The 20,748-nt window shown below is 34.0% G+C and overlaps 1 protein-coding gene across 4 annotated transcripts in view; it reads right to left on the bottom strand.

The window, feature by feature from the left end:
* Pcdh9 (protocadherin 9) overlaps positions 1-20,748 on the bottom strand; it is a 913,030-nt gene that overhangs the window by 570,061 nt on the left and 322,221 nt on the right. For 2 of the 4 annotated variants that reach the window (XM_052732609.1, XM_052732612.1), the window contains exon 3: positions 9,107-9,208. The exons of the other annotated variants lie outside the window; for them this stretch is intronic. In XM_052732609.1, coding sequence (XP_052588569.1) covers positions 9,107-9,208 — 102 coding nt within the window. The remainder of the gene's footprint in view (positions 1-9,106; positions 9,209-20,748) is intronic. 4 annotated transcript variants of the gene reach the window in all.

The following is a 20,748-nucleotide window of genomic DNA, read 5'->3' as shown; positions in this document are numbered from 1 at the left end:
ATTTAATTTATTGGCATAGTGCGTATTTTAAATTTAAAAGTAAGTAACGCAGACTTCTACTATAGCTAGACTTTTAAAACTGTGATTTTGTAGTTTCATGAAACCATGGGATGTATTATGACATGCCATTTATTGTATGTAAGGTACTTGGGTCTCGACTTCTTTCCCTTCCCTGTGCTGTTCATTCTACTCCCTCAATCCCCATTTCAAGTCTCCAGTTCTACTTCAACTTTCACACATCCATGTCTGTCAGAAAACTCTATGGAGTCTCAGAATATGTCTTCAATCCAGACTTTTAGGTCTGACTGAAAGACAAGAATTAATTATAACGGTACCTTCATTCTACCTAGACTCTTTGACACTTAAACTATATGCCAGGTCACCTTGAACAACTATTACATGTGACTGCAGAATAGGATACTTACATTTTATAAGCATATGACTGCCATTTCAAACAAAATTTAGTTCAAGTTTAAAGTATCTTTCACAGTTATAGTTTCAAAAGTTTACAGAAAAATTTACAAATCTTATAATGTGTACATGATTATATTTGTTTTGTAAAGTATTAGTGATATCATTAAGGCATTTTGGTGGATATTTGAAATTATTAATACTATAATGCTGTTAAAATACATGGTACATATCTGAAAATAAGCTTGTTTAATTAGTTTAGGAATATGCACTTCTAACCACAATTACTTAGCTTTTAGGACATCATTTAAATAGTGGTCAAAGAGAGAACCTCATGCTTCACATGAATAGAAAAGAATGACATTCGTTATTAATTCAGTGAACATATATGTTACCACTAACATTTTCCTCATTTCTATATAGTCCTAATATACATGTTGATGTTTTTTATTCCTGTCTGAGATATTCCCCAAAACATTGTTTATGCCTGTGTACTCTCCAGGTATTCAAATACAAGCACTTCTGGCAAGCTTTGCAGTCACTGTAAATGGACATGCACAGAATTTTTTGAGAACGCTACACATCTGAGTTAATTCCAAAAGCATTAGCTTAGGCCGCATTAATCACAGCAGCACAAAACTTCATTTGCTTTATATGTATTCATGAAGCGGCTAGATCTATATTTCTTTCTCACAGAATGGTAATATTTATTTTCATTTTATGTGTGGTTTATATGTTCACCCAGAGATATAGATTCAGACCTTTTTTATTTTCAAAATTTCAGTTTTGGTTGCTTTAGTTCTTCTTCAGAAGGCTTCAGCTAAGAGCACCGTGGTTGTCACCTGCTTGAAAGGCTCTTCCCTCTCTGTGTGCTCCAAACTTTCCAAGAGCAGCTGTATCACAGCTGTCATTTTGACTGGTAAAGATGTCTTTGGCTGATAAGTCTCTGCCTGTGGCACACAGAGTGACTTCAAACAACTAATTAGCAGGAACTAGGCCACCTCAAGGTTTGGTGCTGTCCATCAAGGCTGTGACCATTGCTGACACCATCAGCAGATCTGTCAAATGTGGCTCTTCCTGAGAATACAACCAAGCCCACTCTGTGGCAAAGCAAGAACTGCCACAATGGGTTGAATAGGAAGAAAGAGCAGATGATGGCCATTCTGTACATACACAAATAACTGGAAAAATACTGAACTGTTGGGAAATTTGAATGCTTATTTATTTACATGTGTTTGTGGAATATAAGGGAATCATCTGAAAAAATATGAATTTCTATTGAATAAATTCATGAAGTTAAAAATGTTCCAAGAACTCTCATTTATTACTGAAAAATCTACTGTTGTGTACTCCCTTTTAGAAGGCACTATTATCACATATACCATCTATCCACTTACAAAAAGATGCAATTGTATACCAAATGCATAGTGAATTCAAAGTTATTCAACAGTAATTCCTTCAAAAAGTCAATTCTGCCTGCAGAAATGGATGCATACATATGAACACTTATGTTTCAGTTACATGTTTAGACATTGTTAAGACAAGTATACTAAATTCTCATTGGAAAACATTAAGTCATTGTTATCTATAAGTAAATGTATGTTTTCATAATAACATATTTAATTTATACATGCATTTATATTACATTAACTAAGAATGTGAGATCTGATAGTTAGTGTAGTTTCATATTTTGAACCAGACTGTGGTTTTAAAATAAGATTTGGGAAAGGATCTCTGTGGTGATATTTTGTTTGTGCTTTAACAAATAAAACTTATCTGGGGATCAGAGAACAGAGACAGTTACCAAATTAGACATAGAGGTCAGGCAGTGGTGGCACACCCCTTTAATCATATCACTTGGGAGGCAGAGATCGGAAGATCTCTGTGAGTTCAAGGTCACACTGGGAACAGAGCCAGGCATAGTGGCACACACCTTTAATCCCAACACTTGAGATCTCATGCCTTTCCTTGGGAAACACACATGCCTTTAATCCCAGGAAGTAATATGTCAAGACACAGAAAGATATATAAGGCATGATTAAACAAGAAGTCTAGTTGTTTCTCTGATCTTTCAGTTTTCACCAAAATATCTGGCTTTTTTTTTTATTAATAAGACCATTTACCAATTCATCTTACAAATCCAAGCTAAAGAACCAGTGTATTTTCTAAAAAAGCAAAACAAAAAAAAGATATCATACAGCTCTTTACTCAAGTAAACTTCTCATTATTTTGTTATCAGAAACCATACCACTCACAAATATTCACTGAAGTCTTGTATCAACATATTCCCTATCTACTATGTTAAATTTCTCTGATGATTTTATCATGCATCATAAGCATCTAACCTTTCAATGCTACTTACACAGTAACAGTAGCACACATGGTTGTCTAACTCCTTATACTATGACATCAGATATATATATATATATATATATATATATCTCCTGGCTTATTGTGGTATAATTATTATTTACTGTATCTAGTATCCTTTCCAAAATAATCAAAAGTGAAGAAGGAAGAAGGGACAAGAAGAACAAAAGAGAATATTTTATGAATCATTGTTTGTTAAAATCATAGTTAAAGGAAAGAAAAGGAGATAATGGATAATTTGTTCTGACTCTCTCAAAGAAATAATTCTACATCATCTCTGTGGATAAAAAATACAAGAAGGAAAATTTATACCTAATACATATATCAACATATAAATACCAGAAATAAGAATAATCATGTTGAGCCCTACATAGTATATGTATATTTTCATAAAACAATCAGTAAGTCCAAACAAAGACAGAGAATATATGTGAATAGTGTTCTGATATTTAACTTTCCTTTTTTTAGCTTTTGAAAGCAGCCTATGACTAACATTTTCTTTTATTGCAGTTGATCTCTTACGGAGTTCTGAGCTGTTTTGCAAGCATTGAATTCTACTACGTACATTTGGTTGGTGACCTAGGCACAAGGTGTACCTATGGTTATTTTAAATAAGGAAAAGCTATACTTAATTTGCAGATTGCTTCTAAAAAGTTATTAATTTAAAATATATGCTATATCATATTAGTAGTAGTTTAATGTATTTTACTTTTTCTTCCAACATACTCCTCTTACTCACCATATGACACATTTTTACTCTATTAAGTGTTTTTATCACAATATTTTATAAAATCGTTAACTTCTCAAAACTGTTGATAATTCTTTTTGATTTATGAATCCACCAAAACCTGTGTTATAAATTTACATAAAAGGTCAAAAATATTTCTCCTATCAAAATGTTTTCTCCATTTGCTGTGATGATTTGCTGCAGTTGCCCACCCTGGGATATCTTAGTAAACCATCTGCACCTATGAATTTCACACTTGTAATAAATGCCACATTTCCAAGGTCTGCCAGCTAAAACTCACACTTATTTATAAGCCCTTCCACAAGTCTCCCAAACTTTTAATGCTAAGATTTCTGTCTGACATTGATTTTTGAATTTTATCCCTACAAGGAAAAGCTTATCTGAAAATTTCATATAGTGAATACTAGAACATTTTGTAAGAAACTTCAGCTCAAGCATAAAACACAGTGATAGGAAACCGCTACTCATAGTTATATGAATATGTGTATATGTGTATGTGTGGGGAGGTGTTTTTGTGTGTGTATAAATACCTGTAACTATTAGCCCTTCCCCACCAAATAGAAAGCTCTATCCATCTGTATCTTATGCTCAAGGGAATGATGTATCAGAGAAAGGAAATGGCAGGTAAATTTAGAGATCAAAGATGTTTAGTCAGGTGATAGGCATAAATGGTATAAAAATAATGCATATCTTTCCATTTCTGTGCTTCTGTTTTAACCACTACTCTGTTTTGTCTGAGCAGTGACAGAAGGTAGGTATGGTGGAAAGGAAAAAAAAGGTTTAGCATGACAGTTTCAATTCCGCACCTTATTTGAACTCTAATTTAAGAAAGAATTTCAAGTATGAAGTATTTTCTTTGACATTTACTTAGAAAACCACTTTCATGCACTTTTAAGGTGGAATCATTACATTACTCTGAATTCAGAAATCCTAGGACATAAGCAATTTTTTTTTTTATTAATTTATTTTGCAATACAATTCAGTTCTACATATCAGCCACGGATTCCCTTGTTCTCCCCCCTCCCGTCCCCCTCACCTTCCCCCCAACCCCCCCCCCCCCATTCCCATCTCCTCCAGGGCAAAGCCTTCCCCACAGACTGAGGTCAACCTGGTAGACTCAGTCCAGGTAGGTCTAGTCCCCTCCTCCCAGGCCGAGCCAAACAATCCTGCATAGGCCCCAGGTTTCAAACAGCCAACTCATGCAATGAGCACAAGATCTGGTCCCACTGCCTGGATGCCTCCCAAACAGATCAAGCCAATCAACTGTCTCATCCATTCAGAGGGCCTGATCCAGTGGGGACCCCTCAGCCATTGGTTCATAGTTCATGTGTTTCCATTCATTTGGCTATTTGTCCCTGTGCTTTATCCAACCTTGGTCTCAACAATTCTCGCTCATATAAACCCTCCTCATTCTCGCTAATTGGACTCCCAGAGATCCACCCGGGGCCTAGTCATGGATCTCTGCATCCAGATCCCTCAGTAGTTGGATGAGGTTTCTAGCACAACAATTAGGGTGTTTGGCCATCCCATCACCAGAGTAGGTCAGTTCGGGCTGTCTCTCGACCACTGCCAGCAGTCTGTTGTGTGGGTATCTTTGTGGATTTCTGTGGGCCTCTCTAGCACTTTGCTTCTTCCTATTCTCATGTGGTCTTTATTTACCATGGTCTCCTATTCCTTGTTCTCCCTCTCTGTTGTTGATCCAGCTGGGATCTCCCGCTCCCCCAAGCTCTCTTTCCCTCAACCCTCGCCTTTCATTACCCCCACTCAAGGACATAAGCAATTTTTATGCTATCAGTTTCTAGTACCCTGACCTAGGTTAGGCTAACTCATCTCTTCTGTCCTTAGGTTATGACTATGTAATCACTGAGCTGTGTGAATTTGTAATATATTTGCCCCATGAGGGTAAAACAGTCTAAAAAGGTTTTGATTTGATTGTTTGTAAGTAAGCAATGCCTTAACAGAGTTAACTGTTTCGGTTTTGAGCATACATATGGCCATCATTGTGGTTTACTCAATTTGGCTACATAACCTCATTGTCTCAGATTCCCCTTCTATACAGGAATAGTAATTATTATACCAAACGAATGGAGTTGTAATCAGAAGAAAAACATCAATATCACAACAATAATGGAAAAAAAGTCCTTTTCTAACATATCTGAAAGATCCATACTCAAAAAAATTGAAAATAAGCATTTATCAGAATTTAATTGACAACATTTTTAAGCCAGCAGTGTGCACAATTATAGTATGTTTTATATTCAGTGATAGATTAGAAGAATTAATGTAATGAATACAAAATACTTAGAGTAGTGTCTGGGATCAAAATATCTCCATAGCTGGTATTAGCATTTTTCTATAAGTAAGCAATAACTATCTCTAGGTAAAAAGCAATAGGCTAAGGATGACAATTTCATGATGCTTAAATTCCTGCTAGTCTTATCGGTCTTGCATTCACTTCGTATCAAAGGCGGTGATATAAAGGCAATAACTTAATTCAGATTAATTAACTTTAAATACCCAGAATATGATATTAACAAGTTAGGCCTATAGAATCAAATATCTACATATAAAAAGAGAATTTTTTGGTTTATTAATATAATAAAGAAAATATAAATTCAGAAAAATTAATGTTTAGAATGTACATATATTTATTAGATTTTTACATATACTTTAAATAAAAATCACATTCTAGACGATTATGTTCTAGGGTATAATCAGCTTTATTTAGTGAATCTTAGAAAAATGATAAATACATGATAAATTACTTTTCAGGTATTGATTATTGAAACTAATCACTTTATTAATTGATACATGAGTAATGAGTATTTATACTGAACATCTATCCCTCAGAAATATTCCTAGATTATCAGTATAACATATTTTTTGCTCTGTGTTTCATTATTAAAGAAATATCAGACTTAAAGCTTTTACCGCTAATAGAATATACATTTAAAGAATTAGATGTACTATATTTTTATATATCGTTATTAATCCTTTGAGAATTCTGTACAACATATTTTCATGACAATCATGTGTCCTACTTCAACTGAGACCAGATACACACAACTTTTCACAAACACAAAAATCTATGTCTTCTATTTTTTTTAAGGCCATGGAGTTTAATTTATGTAACCCAAATAAAGAAATCTAATCTTATGATGGAAATGTAGAAATGATGAAAGAATTGACATAGACAGTGAAAGAAACAGCATATGACACAATAAGCTATGAAAGCATACATTGTTGATTTCATCCATGTTATGGAACATAGGAGGTATTGAAAAGACCTTAAGCTGACAGTATTCAAAATTATTCTTGTTCTAATAAGTCATGAATATAATAGTCAAAGGAATATGTGTGAGATAAAGGCTTTCTTAAAATTATTTACATCTGTCTCCTAATACAGCAAAGTAAAATTTCTTTCCCAGTTCTTTATTTATTGAACTAATAATACAAGTTGATATCTTAACTGTATATATATTTTTATTTGCCTGGAAGACCAATGCAGCTCTTATGCATTGAGTGTCTAGAACATAACATAAAATTATCTTTATCTCAAATGGTTTCTATACCCAACATCCATCATAAACATCTAATGAGATTTATTGGTTTATCATTTAAAAACAGAGACATTAGATATTTTAAAATGCAAGACATTTGAAATACTCTTGCATTTCATTTACTTTTATACTGTTTTGAATATGCCAGTTTTTACTTATTTAAATCTTTACTATTGAAAAATACCCTCATCATAATGAATATTGTGCTTTTATTTTTAGTAAATACGGTGTATCATATTTTCTTGGTTATTAAAAAACATATATAATGATTATGAAAACCAAAGAGATAATCAGACATGATTGCCCTTGAAAGTTTCAAGTGAATTGGGCTTAGAGAAGTTCACACACAGACACACACACACACACACACACACACACACACACACACACACACACACACATATGCAAAAAGAAAATAGTTTTGTTGAGATATATGGAAAATGTGTAATGAGAGAATGATAAGCTAATATATCCTAAAATGTTCCTTTAATACTTTGTGACCTCAACTATTTTTTTTTCAAAAGAACTTTTTTTCTAGCCATTACATTCCTGTTATGAAACTCTGTGGCAGTTGGGGCTTTCAGAATGATACAATCCTTTACAGGGCAATGACAAAATTGTTGAGAGAAAGAGAGAGAGAGAGAGAGAGAGAGAGAGAGAGAGAGAGAGAGAGAGAGAGAGAAAGAGAGAAACTGTTAACATCCTTTTCATAATTTAAGGAATTGGTTAAAAGAATCTATTCATGTCAAGTTGGACAACAATTACTCACAATTAGAGACATATTATTAATGACCTCTATGACTTCATTAAGTAAAATGAAAAACATGTCTCAAAATAAAATTTATCAACTAAAACATAATTTCTCTAAAATATGGATTTTTTTCTATTTCACAATAATGCAAGAATACATAACAGTATTGAAATTTATATATTTATTCATTTATATATGCAACAATAATAATCAAAGAAATAAGACCCTGTACTTGGGGAGGTACTTGGGATGGTATGGGAACAGCTGGGGCAAGGAAATGTAGAAATGATGTCATTATACTGTAGTTGAATTTTAAAAATATTAAGGAAAATGCTTAAAAAGGTTAATATGATGAATAATGTGTGTTTCTTAGGAACACAAGTGCACAGAGAGAGAGAGAGAGAGAGAGAGAGAGAGAGAGAGAGAGAGAGAGAGAGAGAGAGAGAAACACATTTCTAACCTCAGCCACCACGGTAGCATAAGGCATAATGAGTTAAATCTCTTAACATTACATAAAAGGAAAGTAAACAGTATTTCCACATTTTACTGAGGATAAAATTATCATTTAAGCCGGGCGGTGGTGGCGCACGCCTTTAATCCCAGCACTCGGGAGGCAGAGCCAGGCGGATCTCTGTGAGTTCAAGGCCAGCCTGGACTACCAAGTGAGTTCCAGGAAAGGCGCAAAGCTACACAGAGAAACCCTGTCTCGAAAAACCAAAAAAAAAAAAAAAAAATTATCATTTAAAAAGCAACAGTATTTTTTGAATACTTTGTTTAACCATACAGGTTAATTAATCAAATTTGGGGAAATATACCTCTAAAAGTTAAGCAGTTGATAAATTTTCTCCAAGCTTACCTAGTATTATTTTAAACAAGATTGTCTTTATATCTTTTTATGAAAAATATAACTTTTCATGAATTTTTATGCATATTCTATAGCTAAATGAATAAAAGAATGTATCAACCAATATCATATACCTCGAAAAGAAGGTGACTTACTGTTTTTTCTAAAAATAAAGTTTTTATTCTGTGTTATGAACATGTTAAGTTTACAGTGATACTATTATTCAGGGGAAATAGGATCCATGGACATAATTTTCTAATCTGATTTGCTTTCACTTATATTGAAGCAGTAGTAGAAGATTCTGATGATAAAAAGAAAATAGGCATACAAAGACATCTGTAATAGTCAACATGGCATATGTAAAATCTAGACAAAATGACAATGTCTCAGTACTAACACTGGTTCTACAGACATATTCATACCTCGGAATGAGTTTCTTCATTCTCTCGAATGTGGAAACCAGTAGAGCTGGGGCATTTCTGATGTGTGACAGGAATATTGTCACTTTTGTTGTGTGAGTTACACTGAAAGAGATTACCAAATAATTGTGACAAACTACTCTACGTGACGAATGTCCCTTGAGAGACAAGGCTATTTGATGTGAGCCTAAGGATAAAATGAACTTTGAACTAATCAGGCTCCACATTCACAGATAACATGCATGGTACCTACCATGGCAAAGCAGGAAAATGTGTCAAAATATTTTGTACAGAAAATGGAAGGCATACTATTACTTATTAGCATGTTAAAATATTAGTTCACTTCTTATATTCAAAGAAGAAACTATTCACCTATAATAAAACTTTTAGAAGTTGTAAAGTTTATACTTCAGATATTAACTTATGGGTGAGCCTTTCTCTAGAACTATATTAATATGGCTGCTTCTATATTTCTCAGAGGAATCTTCCCTGAAAAGCAAGACATAGTTCATTTTCTGTTCTTTCCTTTGTTCCTCTCTAGTCTCTTTTGGGAACAGGGACACCAGTAAATATTGCTGTTTTAGTTGTGTGTTTGTTTGTTTGTTAAGTACAGCATTATAGTTTCCAAAGTTTTTAATTTAATAAAAGGTGACATTGTACCACCAAGAAAGAGCCATCACTGACTCATTATTGAGGGTATTACAGTTTTATTCTCAGATCAAAATTTTGTTGTCTTTAAAAATATTTTTATGATGGGTATTGCATTTTGCAGATAATAATCATCTCATTTGCTTTTGTTTCCATATGACATCTAGGAAGACTTAAACACAATTATTCATAAGCCTTTAATATGGATAAACTTATTTCATGGTATATATATATATATATATATATATAATATATATATTATACACACACATACATACACACCCATTAACGGTTTGATTTCAGCTTTATTTAAGCCCCAACTCCTATGAGAAATCTACATGGGTAATTCAAACAAATAGTAATTGACATTTTTAACATCTGTTGAGAACTCAGTAACTTTTAGGTACAGTACCTAAAATGCTACCTTGCCAGTATCAATTCATTGAATGCAATTAAAATTGTTGAAACAACTTCATCCATGTTTTCTTTGATATTTCATTATGAAAGTGTCTTTTGTTTTCTAAAACAATAAAACTAAAATACATCTTAAAACAGTTATTTTCAACTATGATGATCATAGACATTTTAATCAATTTCTGTACCTAATCTTTCTGCATATCTATTCATGCTGATTAATCTAATTTAAACATCTCATGTACTATTCAGTTTTCCCCCAAAAGAAACATGTCCTAAATCCCTGTGGCTCACTAGTTGGTCTTACATTGACAAAGTATTAGATTCATTTGGAGAATTTTTACAAACCACTAATGATAGAATTCTGGTTCATATCAGTTAATTAAGAACTCATGTGTAATTATTTTTAAGTGCTTTGGTGATTTTAAATTGCAGAGATTGGAGTTCCTGAGTTAAGATGAACTACACTGAATTATGTCATTCACCAATTTGGTTCTGCTTGTTTGTTCATTTAGTGAGTAGAAAGTCATTTACTATGTGCATATGTGCATATTATCTCAAAACTCAGAGGTCCATAAAGATATGACTTGTAATAACTAATAATCTTATTCAGGCACTTAATACAAGGTAGCCATTAACCATCATGACTTGTAAAGATGCCTAAGAAAGTGTACACATAAATTGCTGAGGAAAAAGATGAGAACTTTTCTACTTTGGTTTTCTATAGCTATGGTAAAACACTGACCCAAATCATCTTGAAAAGGACAGGGTTTGTTTTTACTTACAAGTTATATATTGCATCAGTGAGAGAAGCCAAAACAGAAGTTCAAATCAGAAATTTAATGGAAGGTATTGATGTCGAAAACACAAAGATATGCTGCTTATATCTTGCTCCCCAGGTCTTTCTCAGCTTATTTTTTTTACAGGCTAGTATGGTCTACCCATAGGTGCTTCTGCTTACACTTGCCTGGGTCTTCTCAAATTAATTATTAATCAAGAAAATATCTCACCGACTTGCTCAGAGTCCAATCTGGTGGAGGAAATTCCTCAATTGAGGGTCCTTTTTCCCACATGATTCTAGTCTGTATCAAGTTGGTGAATACTAAGCAGCACAGGATCAAATCTAGACATTTGGGTTGGCTCTATCTGAAGAGACTTGAGATGGACTGTCAAGAATGCCCTGGGTAGTGTATATTCAAGATACAAGAAACTACATGAAACTCTTTGAAGAGATGTATTTTGTCAATTCATGAGAAGTTGTAGCAGTTCAAATATAAAGAATGTGAAGACTAATTTGAAGATGGATAGAAATTTACTGAACTCAGAAGTAGAATCAATAATGACAAGTAACACAACTGAATTCAGTGTAAGAAATGATTGGCTGGGATAGGCTTTTTACTAAGAACTGAATGAAGTCATTGTTTTTTCTCTTCTGAGTAGTACTCCATTGTGTATATGTGCTACATTTTCTTAACTCATTCTTCAGCTGAGGGGCTTCTAGTTTGTTTCCAGGTTGTAGCTGTTACGAATAATGCTGCTATGAACATAGTTGACCATGTGCTCCTATGGTACAATTGAACATTCCTTGGGTATATGCCCAAAGTGGTATGGCTAGGTCTTGAGGAAGATTGATTCCCAATTTTCTGAGAAACCACCACACTGATTTCCAAAGTGGCTGTACCAGTTTGCACTCCCACCAACAGTGGAGAAGTGTTCCCCTTGTTTCACATCCTCTCCAACATAAGCTGTCTGAAGTGCTTTTGATCTTAGCCATTCTGGCAGGTGTAAGATGGTATCTCAGAGTCATTTTGTTTTGCATCTCCCTGATGACTAAGGATGCTGAGTAATTCCTTAAATGTCTTTTGGCCATTTGAAATTCATCCTTTGAGAATTCTCTGTTTAGCACTATAGCCCGTTTTTTTAATTGGATTATTCATTATTTTGATGTCTAGTTTCTTGAGTTCTTTATATATTTTGGAGATTAACCCTCTGTCAGATGAAATTTGCAGGCAAATTGATGAACTAGAATATATCATCCTGAGTGAGGTAACCCAGATTCAGAAGGACAAACATGGTATGTACCCACTCATAAGTGGATACTGGAAGTAAAGCAAAGGATAACCAGACTATAATCCATGACTCAAGAGAAGCTAGGTTAACAAGGAAGATCCAAGAAGGACACATGGATCACCCTGGGAAGGGGAAATAAATGAGAACTCCATGAGTGAACCGGGGATGAGGTGTGGGCAATGGAGGTTAGGGGATGGGGAATGAGAACATAAAGGAATGGTATGGTTGAACTGGAACAGGGATGGAGTGGGAAAGCAATGAGAGAGATACCATGATAGACGGAGATATCATGAGGATAGAAAGAAATCCAGTGGTCTGGAAGTTGTCAGGAATCTGCAAGGATGTTCCCAGCTTGGACTACTAGAATAGTGGAGAGTGTGCCTGAACTGAACTGGCTTGCCCCAGTGATCAGATCGGTGAATAGACTAACTGTCATCACAGAACTTTTGTCTGAGTGATGGAGACAGATGTAGAGATCCACAACCTAACACCAGGCAGAGCTCCAGTAGTCAAATAGGAGAGAGAAAGGAGAGACTGTATGAGCAAGTGCATCAGGATCCTGATTGGGAAACCTGCAGAGACGACCAAACCAAACTAGTGGGAACTCATGAAAATTGGATCAATGGCTGTGGAGCCTACATGGGACTGGACTAGGCCCTCTGCATGGGAGACAATTGTGTAGGTTGATCTGCTTGGAGGGCTCCCTGGCAGTAGGATCAGAATCCATCCCTGGTGCATGAGGGGGCTTTTTGGAGCCCATTATCTATGATGAGATACTTAGTGCAGCCTTGAGGCAGGGGGAAGGGCTTGAACTTGCTTCTACTGGATATGCCTCCCCATGGGGGGCCTTGCCTTCTTGAGGAGGGGAGTGGGGGGTAGGTTGGGAGGGAAGGCTGAGGGGGCAGGAGGAAGGAAGAGGAGGATCTTTGATTGGTGTGTAAAATGAATGAAAAAATTTTCTTAATAAAAAAAAAACTGGATAAAGAATTGGGGATGAACTTTTATATCTTACTATATACCCTAAAGAAATACAAACCCCAAACAAAAGGAATTCTGTTGCAGCAAACTAATTATACTAAGATAAATTCTCCTGTTCCAGTAAGGCTTGACTCATAAGCTTCTCTGGTGTCTCATTATGGAAGAGCCTCCTTTTGTAAAACAGGCAAAGCATCAAAGGAAAATTTCAACCCACAGTTAATTCCTCACTATTTTGATTTTATCACTGTCAAGGTAGAAATTTTCTCTGGAAATTATAAATATAGGAATCAGAGCAATGAAGAAAAACAGTAATACTGTAAAAGTGTTTAGAGATGAAATATTATAAATAGCCAAATGTAAGACAAAAAGTCTTGGTGAGGAAATAATTTAATCAATATGTATCTTTCCTAATTTTATCTCAAAATTTGTAAAAGGAAACAAAATTATTTTAAATATTTAAAGTTTCTTCTACCCAAATATTCTACTATTCATAAAATTTAGTATGAATTAATTTATTAAAAACTATGGTTAATGTGCATTTGTTAGATCAGATTTATTCTTATAAGGTACATATGGAAATCAAACTTGAGATGTTGTAAGCTCAATAACAATTTTATTAAATGTAAATCACTGTACTGTAACTACATTTGTTTTATACTTTAAAGCCTTGAATATTTTTTTTTTTACTACCTGTGATTGATAGACTATTTAATATGTGGATAAAACTTGCTTTCCCAAAACACCCATTGTGATTCCTGAGAAAATGACTATTCACTGCCTATAGAAAAGCCTACTCAGACTTGCTACACAAGCAGCTACTTTAGCTCTTTCAATTTTGATACAAATCCTAAGAAAGCACTTCATAGTCATGATATCAAGAGAAAGAAAATCAATAGTTGAAAAGCAACAAAAGGTTCATGAAAAGTCACATGACCATAAATAAGAACTAGGCACTTGCTTTGCTAAAAGGGAGTTCATTACTTTTCCTACTTCACTCTAGGGCAGCAGGTGTGTGAACTCTATTATTTTGTCCCTCCTACCTTCTTACAAAATCAAGATTGTTTGATAAAAATCAATGGCACTTTTATAAATCCCTTATAATCACTATAGAGGCATGAGCTTGGCATTTCTGTGCTGTATTTTTCATAACAAGTCTATTTGTTAAAACCTCCCACTGAATATTCCACTTGTACCCATCTTAACAAACCAAGGATCACTCTCATAGAAAACCATAACACATTCTTGAAAGTTATGAAATAAAATTTCTAAAAGTTAATAAAAAAGTTATGTTCACATTCACACACAAATAAAGATCAACATTAAATTTTATCCATAATTGGTGCCACCAACTCCTCTTCATCTATACATAGCACAACATACTTTTATAAGACTTTATACCTCAATTTCACTAAACTGCTCTATCACTATCACCATAAATTTTTGCATTAGTAATTCAGGGGTCCACTTTCAGTCCACGCTAAACTACATAAAGGACTGTTCTTCCACTCTGATGCCCTCTAAGACACCACCAATGACGATATCTTCACTCTTCTATTATCATCTTTCAAGAACCATTATTTGTTTTGGTTTCAAATTGGAAAGCATCAGAGGAGATGGGGTCCTGGAAATTCTTCAGAGAGTATTTTCTTAGCGCACTATGCACAACAGCCAAGTTATGGAATCAACCAAATTATGTGTCTTCAGAAGCAATGTCATACGTACAGTACATCTGTTTTTATTTGGCTTTGAGTTACACACACACACACACACACACACACACACACACACACACACATTCTCTATCTATCTATCTATCTATCTATCTATCTATCTATCTATCTATCTTTTTTAAGCAAATGGAAACCATTTTCATTTTAAACACAACCACACTATTTTTTTACATGCTCATTCATTGACATGTTTAAAACAAACAAACAAACAAACAAAAACCATTTTCCTCACCCCAAAACTCTTCGTATTCTCTTTTTAATTTATGTCCTTGTGTTTACTATGTTTCTTTTCTTTTTCTTTTTCTTTTTTTTTTTTTTAAGACAGTATTTCTCTATATATCTCTGCCTGTCCTGGAACTCTCACTATAAACCAGGTGTCTACATATATACGTATAAATAAAATCTGCTCAGTATGTAGACTGTTACTTTTATTTATGTTTTCAAAGCTGATCATGTGGTATTGGATAATTAATTGGTGTGTTCCTCCCTTGGTAAAACTATTTCTCCCACTCCCTGTATTCCTTAGTTGCTTGTGGTTCCTCTGTAGGGCTGAAGCCTTGTGCTCTTTTACCCCTCCACTTTGGTTTATCCACTGGTGTCATCCTTGTTTAGCTTATGTTTGGGCAGTCATGTTGGTGAGACTTTATGATTGTCACTTCTGATGTTGTTAGAAGACAAGTTTTCACAGCAGACTTTTAAGTCTTTTGGCTCTTAAAATTTTTCTCCCCCAAATTTAACAGTGTTCTTTGAGCTTTAGGTGTGAGAATATGTTGTGGATGTATCCATTGGGACTGGGCTTCACAATTCTGAGTTTTGATTGGTTGTGATTTTTCTGTAGTGGTCTTCATCTTATTTGAAAGAATTTTCCTAAACAATCTCCTTTTTGATAATTATTTTTTGAAGCCTGACAAAGAACACACTGTGAATATGTATTACTCTGATTTGTTGATAAATAAAGCCATTTGACCTATGGCAAGGCAGCTTAGAGTCACGTGGAAATTCAGAGAGACAGGAAGAAGGCTGGGTGGGGTGGGGCACCGGCAAGCCAACCAAAGAAGAACATGTAACATGACGCAGGTAAAGCCATTGAACATGTGGCGATATATCAATTAATAGTTATGGGCTAATTTAAGATATAAAAGCTAGCTAACAAAAGACTTGAACCATGGCCACACAGCTATAATTAATATAAGCTTCTGTGTGTTTACTTGGGGGACACGAGTGGGAAAGATTTGTCCCAGCTGTCAGCAGGAGGGGACACAGGAAATCATCAGACTACAATGGTCTCCTTTTTCATAAGTATTTTTTGAAGCCAGGCAAAGAACACTCTGTTACTTCACCTTTAACTTCTTTCCCTATTCTTCTAAATGTAGCTTCCCCTTATTTTAATTAAAGCAAAGACAAGTTTCTCCCGCTGATCTCCAAGATAGTGCCTGAAGTATTATTCTATTTTTTGAAATAAAATTATTTATATAAAATTGTTGAAAGAATAAATGAATAACCTCATAATTTTTTTCCAATAATTTACATTGCATAATGTGTTTCGGTTTTAACTCTCTAGTCAAGTGACTGTAGTCCTTTCTTTTTGTCCCTATTAACGAATTCACTGGAAAGTCATGACTGTAAGACTTAGAATCTACAGGATACATGTTAGAAAAAAAGCAAGAAGCAAGGCCTTTGCAGATTGAGAGTACACAAATCAGGAGCAGTAAACATAGAAGTGGATTCGGGGCCTTTCCCTTCCCTGGACCCCTAGTAACTTCCTGAAGGAAGTAGTTTCATGAGTCCATCTGTTAACCAAATGGAGAGATTTGAATTGATTAGCTGAATATATGAACAGATTAAATCCTGTCCAATTCACAGAACTGCAACATTTTCCCCCTACAGTGTTCTTTGCAGTATCCACACTGCTTCTTTTATAGCACCAGATTCCCTTTTCCTCTTTATAAAAATAATGGTATGTCCTTTAAATCTCTCAAGAGCTCATCATAACACTTTTCATTTGTCTATGCAAATTCTCTCCAACATTCCATTACATCCTTTCAATTTTCACTCCTATTTTTTTTTTTTAAATTTGGGCTATCCTTTTTGCCCCTTTTCAGTTTCTTCAAAGGCTACTCTTCATTTTTCCCCATCTGAAGTACTTCATTTATGCTTTGCTTTGTAAGCTATTTTTAACTCAGGTTTGAAGAGAACACATTGATGGAGGTGTTATCCTGTTAACATTTAGAAGCTTTATCTCACATGCTTTGTTTTTCAGAAAACAAGAAAGAATACAAGGGCTAGCTCTGTGTGGTTTTGCCACACAGGCCATTAAACAGGGTAATGGTTTTCCCTTAAATATCGTTCCTTGAAATCAAGTGAGATCAATGCTTAAAGTACATATTTCTGATTGTGCACTTTGCTTTTATAAACAGGTAACTTTTAAAACATTTGTATAAGATTTTCTTCAATTTACAGCATTATAGCACAACTGGTGGAGTGATATGTTTCAAAAGAGTTAGGGCAAAAGGAAGACAATATATACAGAAAAAATACCTTAACGCGTCTATTGAAAAAAATATAAAAATGTGAAATTAAAGTCTTAAGAAATTCAGTAAGTGGTTTAAATTGGAGAGCACGATGAAACGTGTTCTTTCATTGGTTAAAAAGTCTCCTTTTATAGCTGTTCTGAATGTAATGGTGTCTATCAGAAACTGTCTGAAGTATTCTATGTAATTCTAACAATTGGATAAAATGCAAAGGCACCAAATACCACAGCCTCAAATAGGTTTCTTTCAGTATGTTATTACTTGCATGGCATTTCAAAGCAACCTTTTGTCATTAATATTATGGTTACTATAAAGATGAAGCAACTCCAACCTCTGTCCAGTTCCTGAGAATGTAAGTTTTGTTGAATTCCGTACTGAACTTGAAAACTTTTCTTAAAGAACAATTGACATATATAAAAATAGATGTATAAGACGCAGACCTAGAACTACCAATAGATGTAGCCCCAAATAAGCAATTACTCAGGCTTTTGAGAGGATTATATTAGGCTGAATTCTCCCTCTTTTTGTAAGCATATTATTTAATGAATGCACATGGGGGAAAGCCAATATTTTTCTTATTGTAGCAATTATTGCTAATCCAATTAAAAAATAGCCCTGTATTCCAAATTGCTTACTGGGGTCCTTCTCAGTGTACAGTAAGGGCTCACTATGTATGTACACCATGATCTTGAGCAGTAAGTATGAAAAAGATTGATGAAGCCATGGCTTATACAATCCACAGTGTTGGAAGGTGAATACAGTTTTGCTAAATAAATAAAGTCCATACCTTTTCCCTCATACAGCTGTAAATTCATTCATTGGAAATTACCTATAGTCTTTATAAGTTAATAGAGATAAAGCCAGATGTAATTTCAGGGTATTGCTCATCAAAGAAGAATGCGAAACCAACTGCATGAGTACCACCAATCGTAGCCATTTCTGTAAAAGTTATGGCATATTTCTCTAAAAGGTTAATAGACCCCATGTTACAGCTTTATACAATTCTTTTGACACAGTTGTTATAAATGTACATTGAAATATAATTTCCTCAGAAAATAGATTTATATTCAAACACTAGTGTTCTTCACTTTACAGTTTACTCATCTTTTCTCATAAACCTTGCATTATTACCTTACCTTTCAGAATACTCTGAATGGTTTTGAATGATGACATAAGGATTACATCTTGCATTGCTTCAACAAAGCTCTGTTAATGGCATTTGGTTTTTATATTGCAACTTAATTATGCATTATAAATAATTCACTGTAAACAATGCATACTTCCTAGGCACATCAAAAGAAATAATTCTGGCCAAACATATTCAAAAAAAGGAATAATATACATTTTCAGTACCAAAATCAATCTGTATCATATTTAGGGTAAATGTTTTCAGATGACTTAAGCTCATTTTATGATTTATTGTTATGAGATCCTTGAGATTTGTCCATATATTCATTGTTGAATTGTCTTTGTATTCCTTAACACATCTAAAACTGGACTTTCCCCAACACAGGAATTACAGATGGAATTAAAAGCTTCTAAATAATCCCAACATATTAGAAAAGTCCTATAAGAAAAGCAAACACGCCGGGCGGTGGTGGCGCACGCCTTTAATCCCAGCACTCGGGAGGCAGAGCCAGGCGGATCTCTGTGAGTTCGAGGCCAGCCTGGGCTACCAAGTGAGTCCCAGGAAAGGCGCAAAGCTACACAGAGAAACCCTGTCTCGAAAAACCAAAAAAAAAAAAAAAAAAAAAAAAAAAAAAAGCAAACACTTAGAATATAAGACTGCAAATTTTCTGTTATGTGTCTGAATTGAGTTGAAAAAGTTTGGGGGATAAAAAACCTAATCAGTGGTCATTGCTTACTTTCACTAGCCTATTTAATTGTTACTGCAGTTAACTGATTTGTAAGAATGAAGAAGTGATGCATGTTTTTATAGGTAAAAATGTCCAAACAGTTCTGAAATGGTGTCAAATACATGAGACTAAAATTAACATATTAGAACACAGCACTAGTTTGTGAATGTTCTATGTCTTAGCTAACATACATATAAGATGAACAGAAACTTCAGAAAGTATGTAATGACAGAATTTTCTTATAGTAAATATACTTCTGTAGAGGGATCATATATGATATCATAGATGTACGAATATATACACACAAAAAAACACATGATCAAATTTATGGAAAACTGTTTAAGTAATTGTAAATTAAATTACATAAGTAAACTGTAAGTAATTATGTTTATTTTTATTAGGGTGATTTTAATATATAAAATGGGCTTAACTAATACTAGATTAAGTATATTTTTATGAAATATTTCATTAATATATTAAAATGATATGTCATGTAAATAAAAAATATGAAATAAAAGTATTTTGGAAATAAATCATTTGCTATACCCTTAGTATATGTAATATCTATTGGAAATTCTAAAGTTAAATATTTCTGAAAAAAAATACTCACAGGTTTATAACTGTATTTAGAAATGTCCATGGTAAAGATAAAAGTTTTGAAACCTGAACTGAGTATGTCATTATATTACAAAAATATTCCCAAAATAAACATTTTCAAAATATTTTTAGTTTTGTCTATCTGCATGCCAGGCATCAAAAACCACAGTCTGCAAGGAAACCATGATCCAAAGAAATCAAATAATAATTTCAGAGACTCGATTCCTGAGTGCTGTACAGTGATTTAAAAATTCAAGACGATGCCAGTTATTTGAATATTGTCTTTCAAGGCTCACATGCTGTTTTATCCAAGGCTACGTTTCAGAAACAAAAGTTTTTGAAAGTGACCCTGAGACTTGAAACTAAGCTTGCAATCATATATGCCAAGAGGAGGCAAGGTGGAAGCGCTTTATTTTATTCTTGCACAATGAAGTCTACTGTTATTATGTAATTTCAAAATATCTGTTCTAAGATTAATAGTTTATATTCTGATCTCTAGTGCATTTATCTAAGTTGTGTAATGTCTAAATTTAAATGGAAATACATAACTTTTTCTATAATGCTTTAAAATAAAATTGATGTACTAGAATGCTCTGGCATGTGACATTCGTTACTTGCCGGTACCTCTGCCTCCATACCCAGCTCCAATTATATTTTATTCACATATATACAATATATATGCCACAAACTCTGATATCTATCAACTCTATTTCCTCTTTCTTTACAGAAAATGCATTGGTACTTGACTGGTACTTGAAATACCATTTGAAATGGGTAAAACTAAATAATCCCAAACAAAGTAATCAACAGTGTTGCTAGAT

Source organism: Peromyscus californicus, unplaced genomic scaffold (genome assembly GCF_007827085.1).
Source record: "Peromyscus californicus insignis strain IS unplaced genomic scaffold, ASM782708v3 Scaffold_12__1_contigs__length_115047231, whole genome shotgun sequence".
NCBI classification, from domain to species: Eukaryota; Metazoa; Chordata; class Mammalia; order Rodentia; family Cricetidae; genus Peromyscus; species Peromyscus californicus.
Note: the sequence above shows the minus strand (reverse complement) of the source record. Positions and strands in the feature narration are given on the sequence as shown.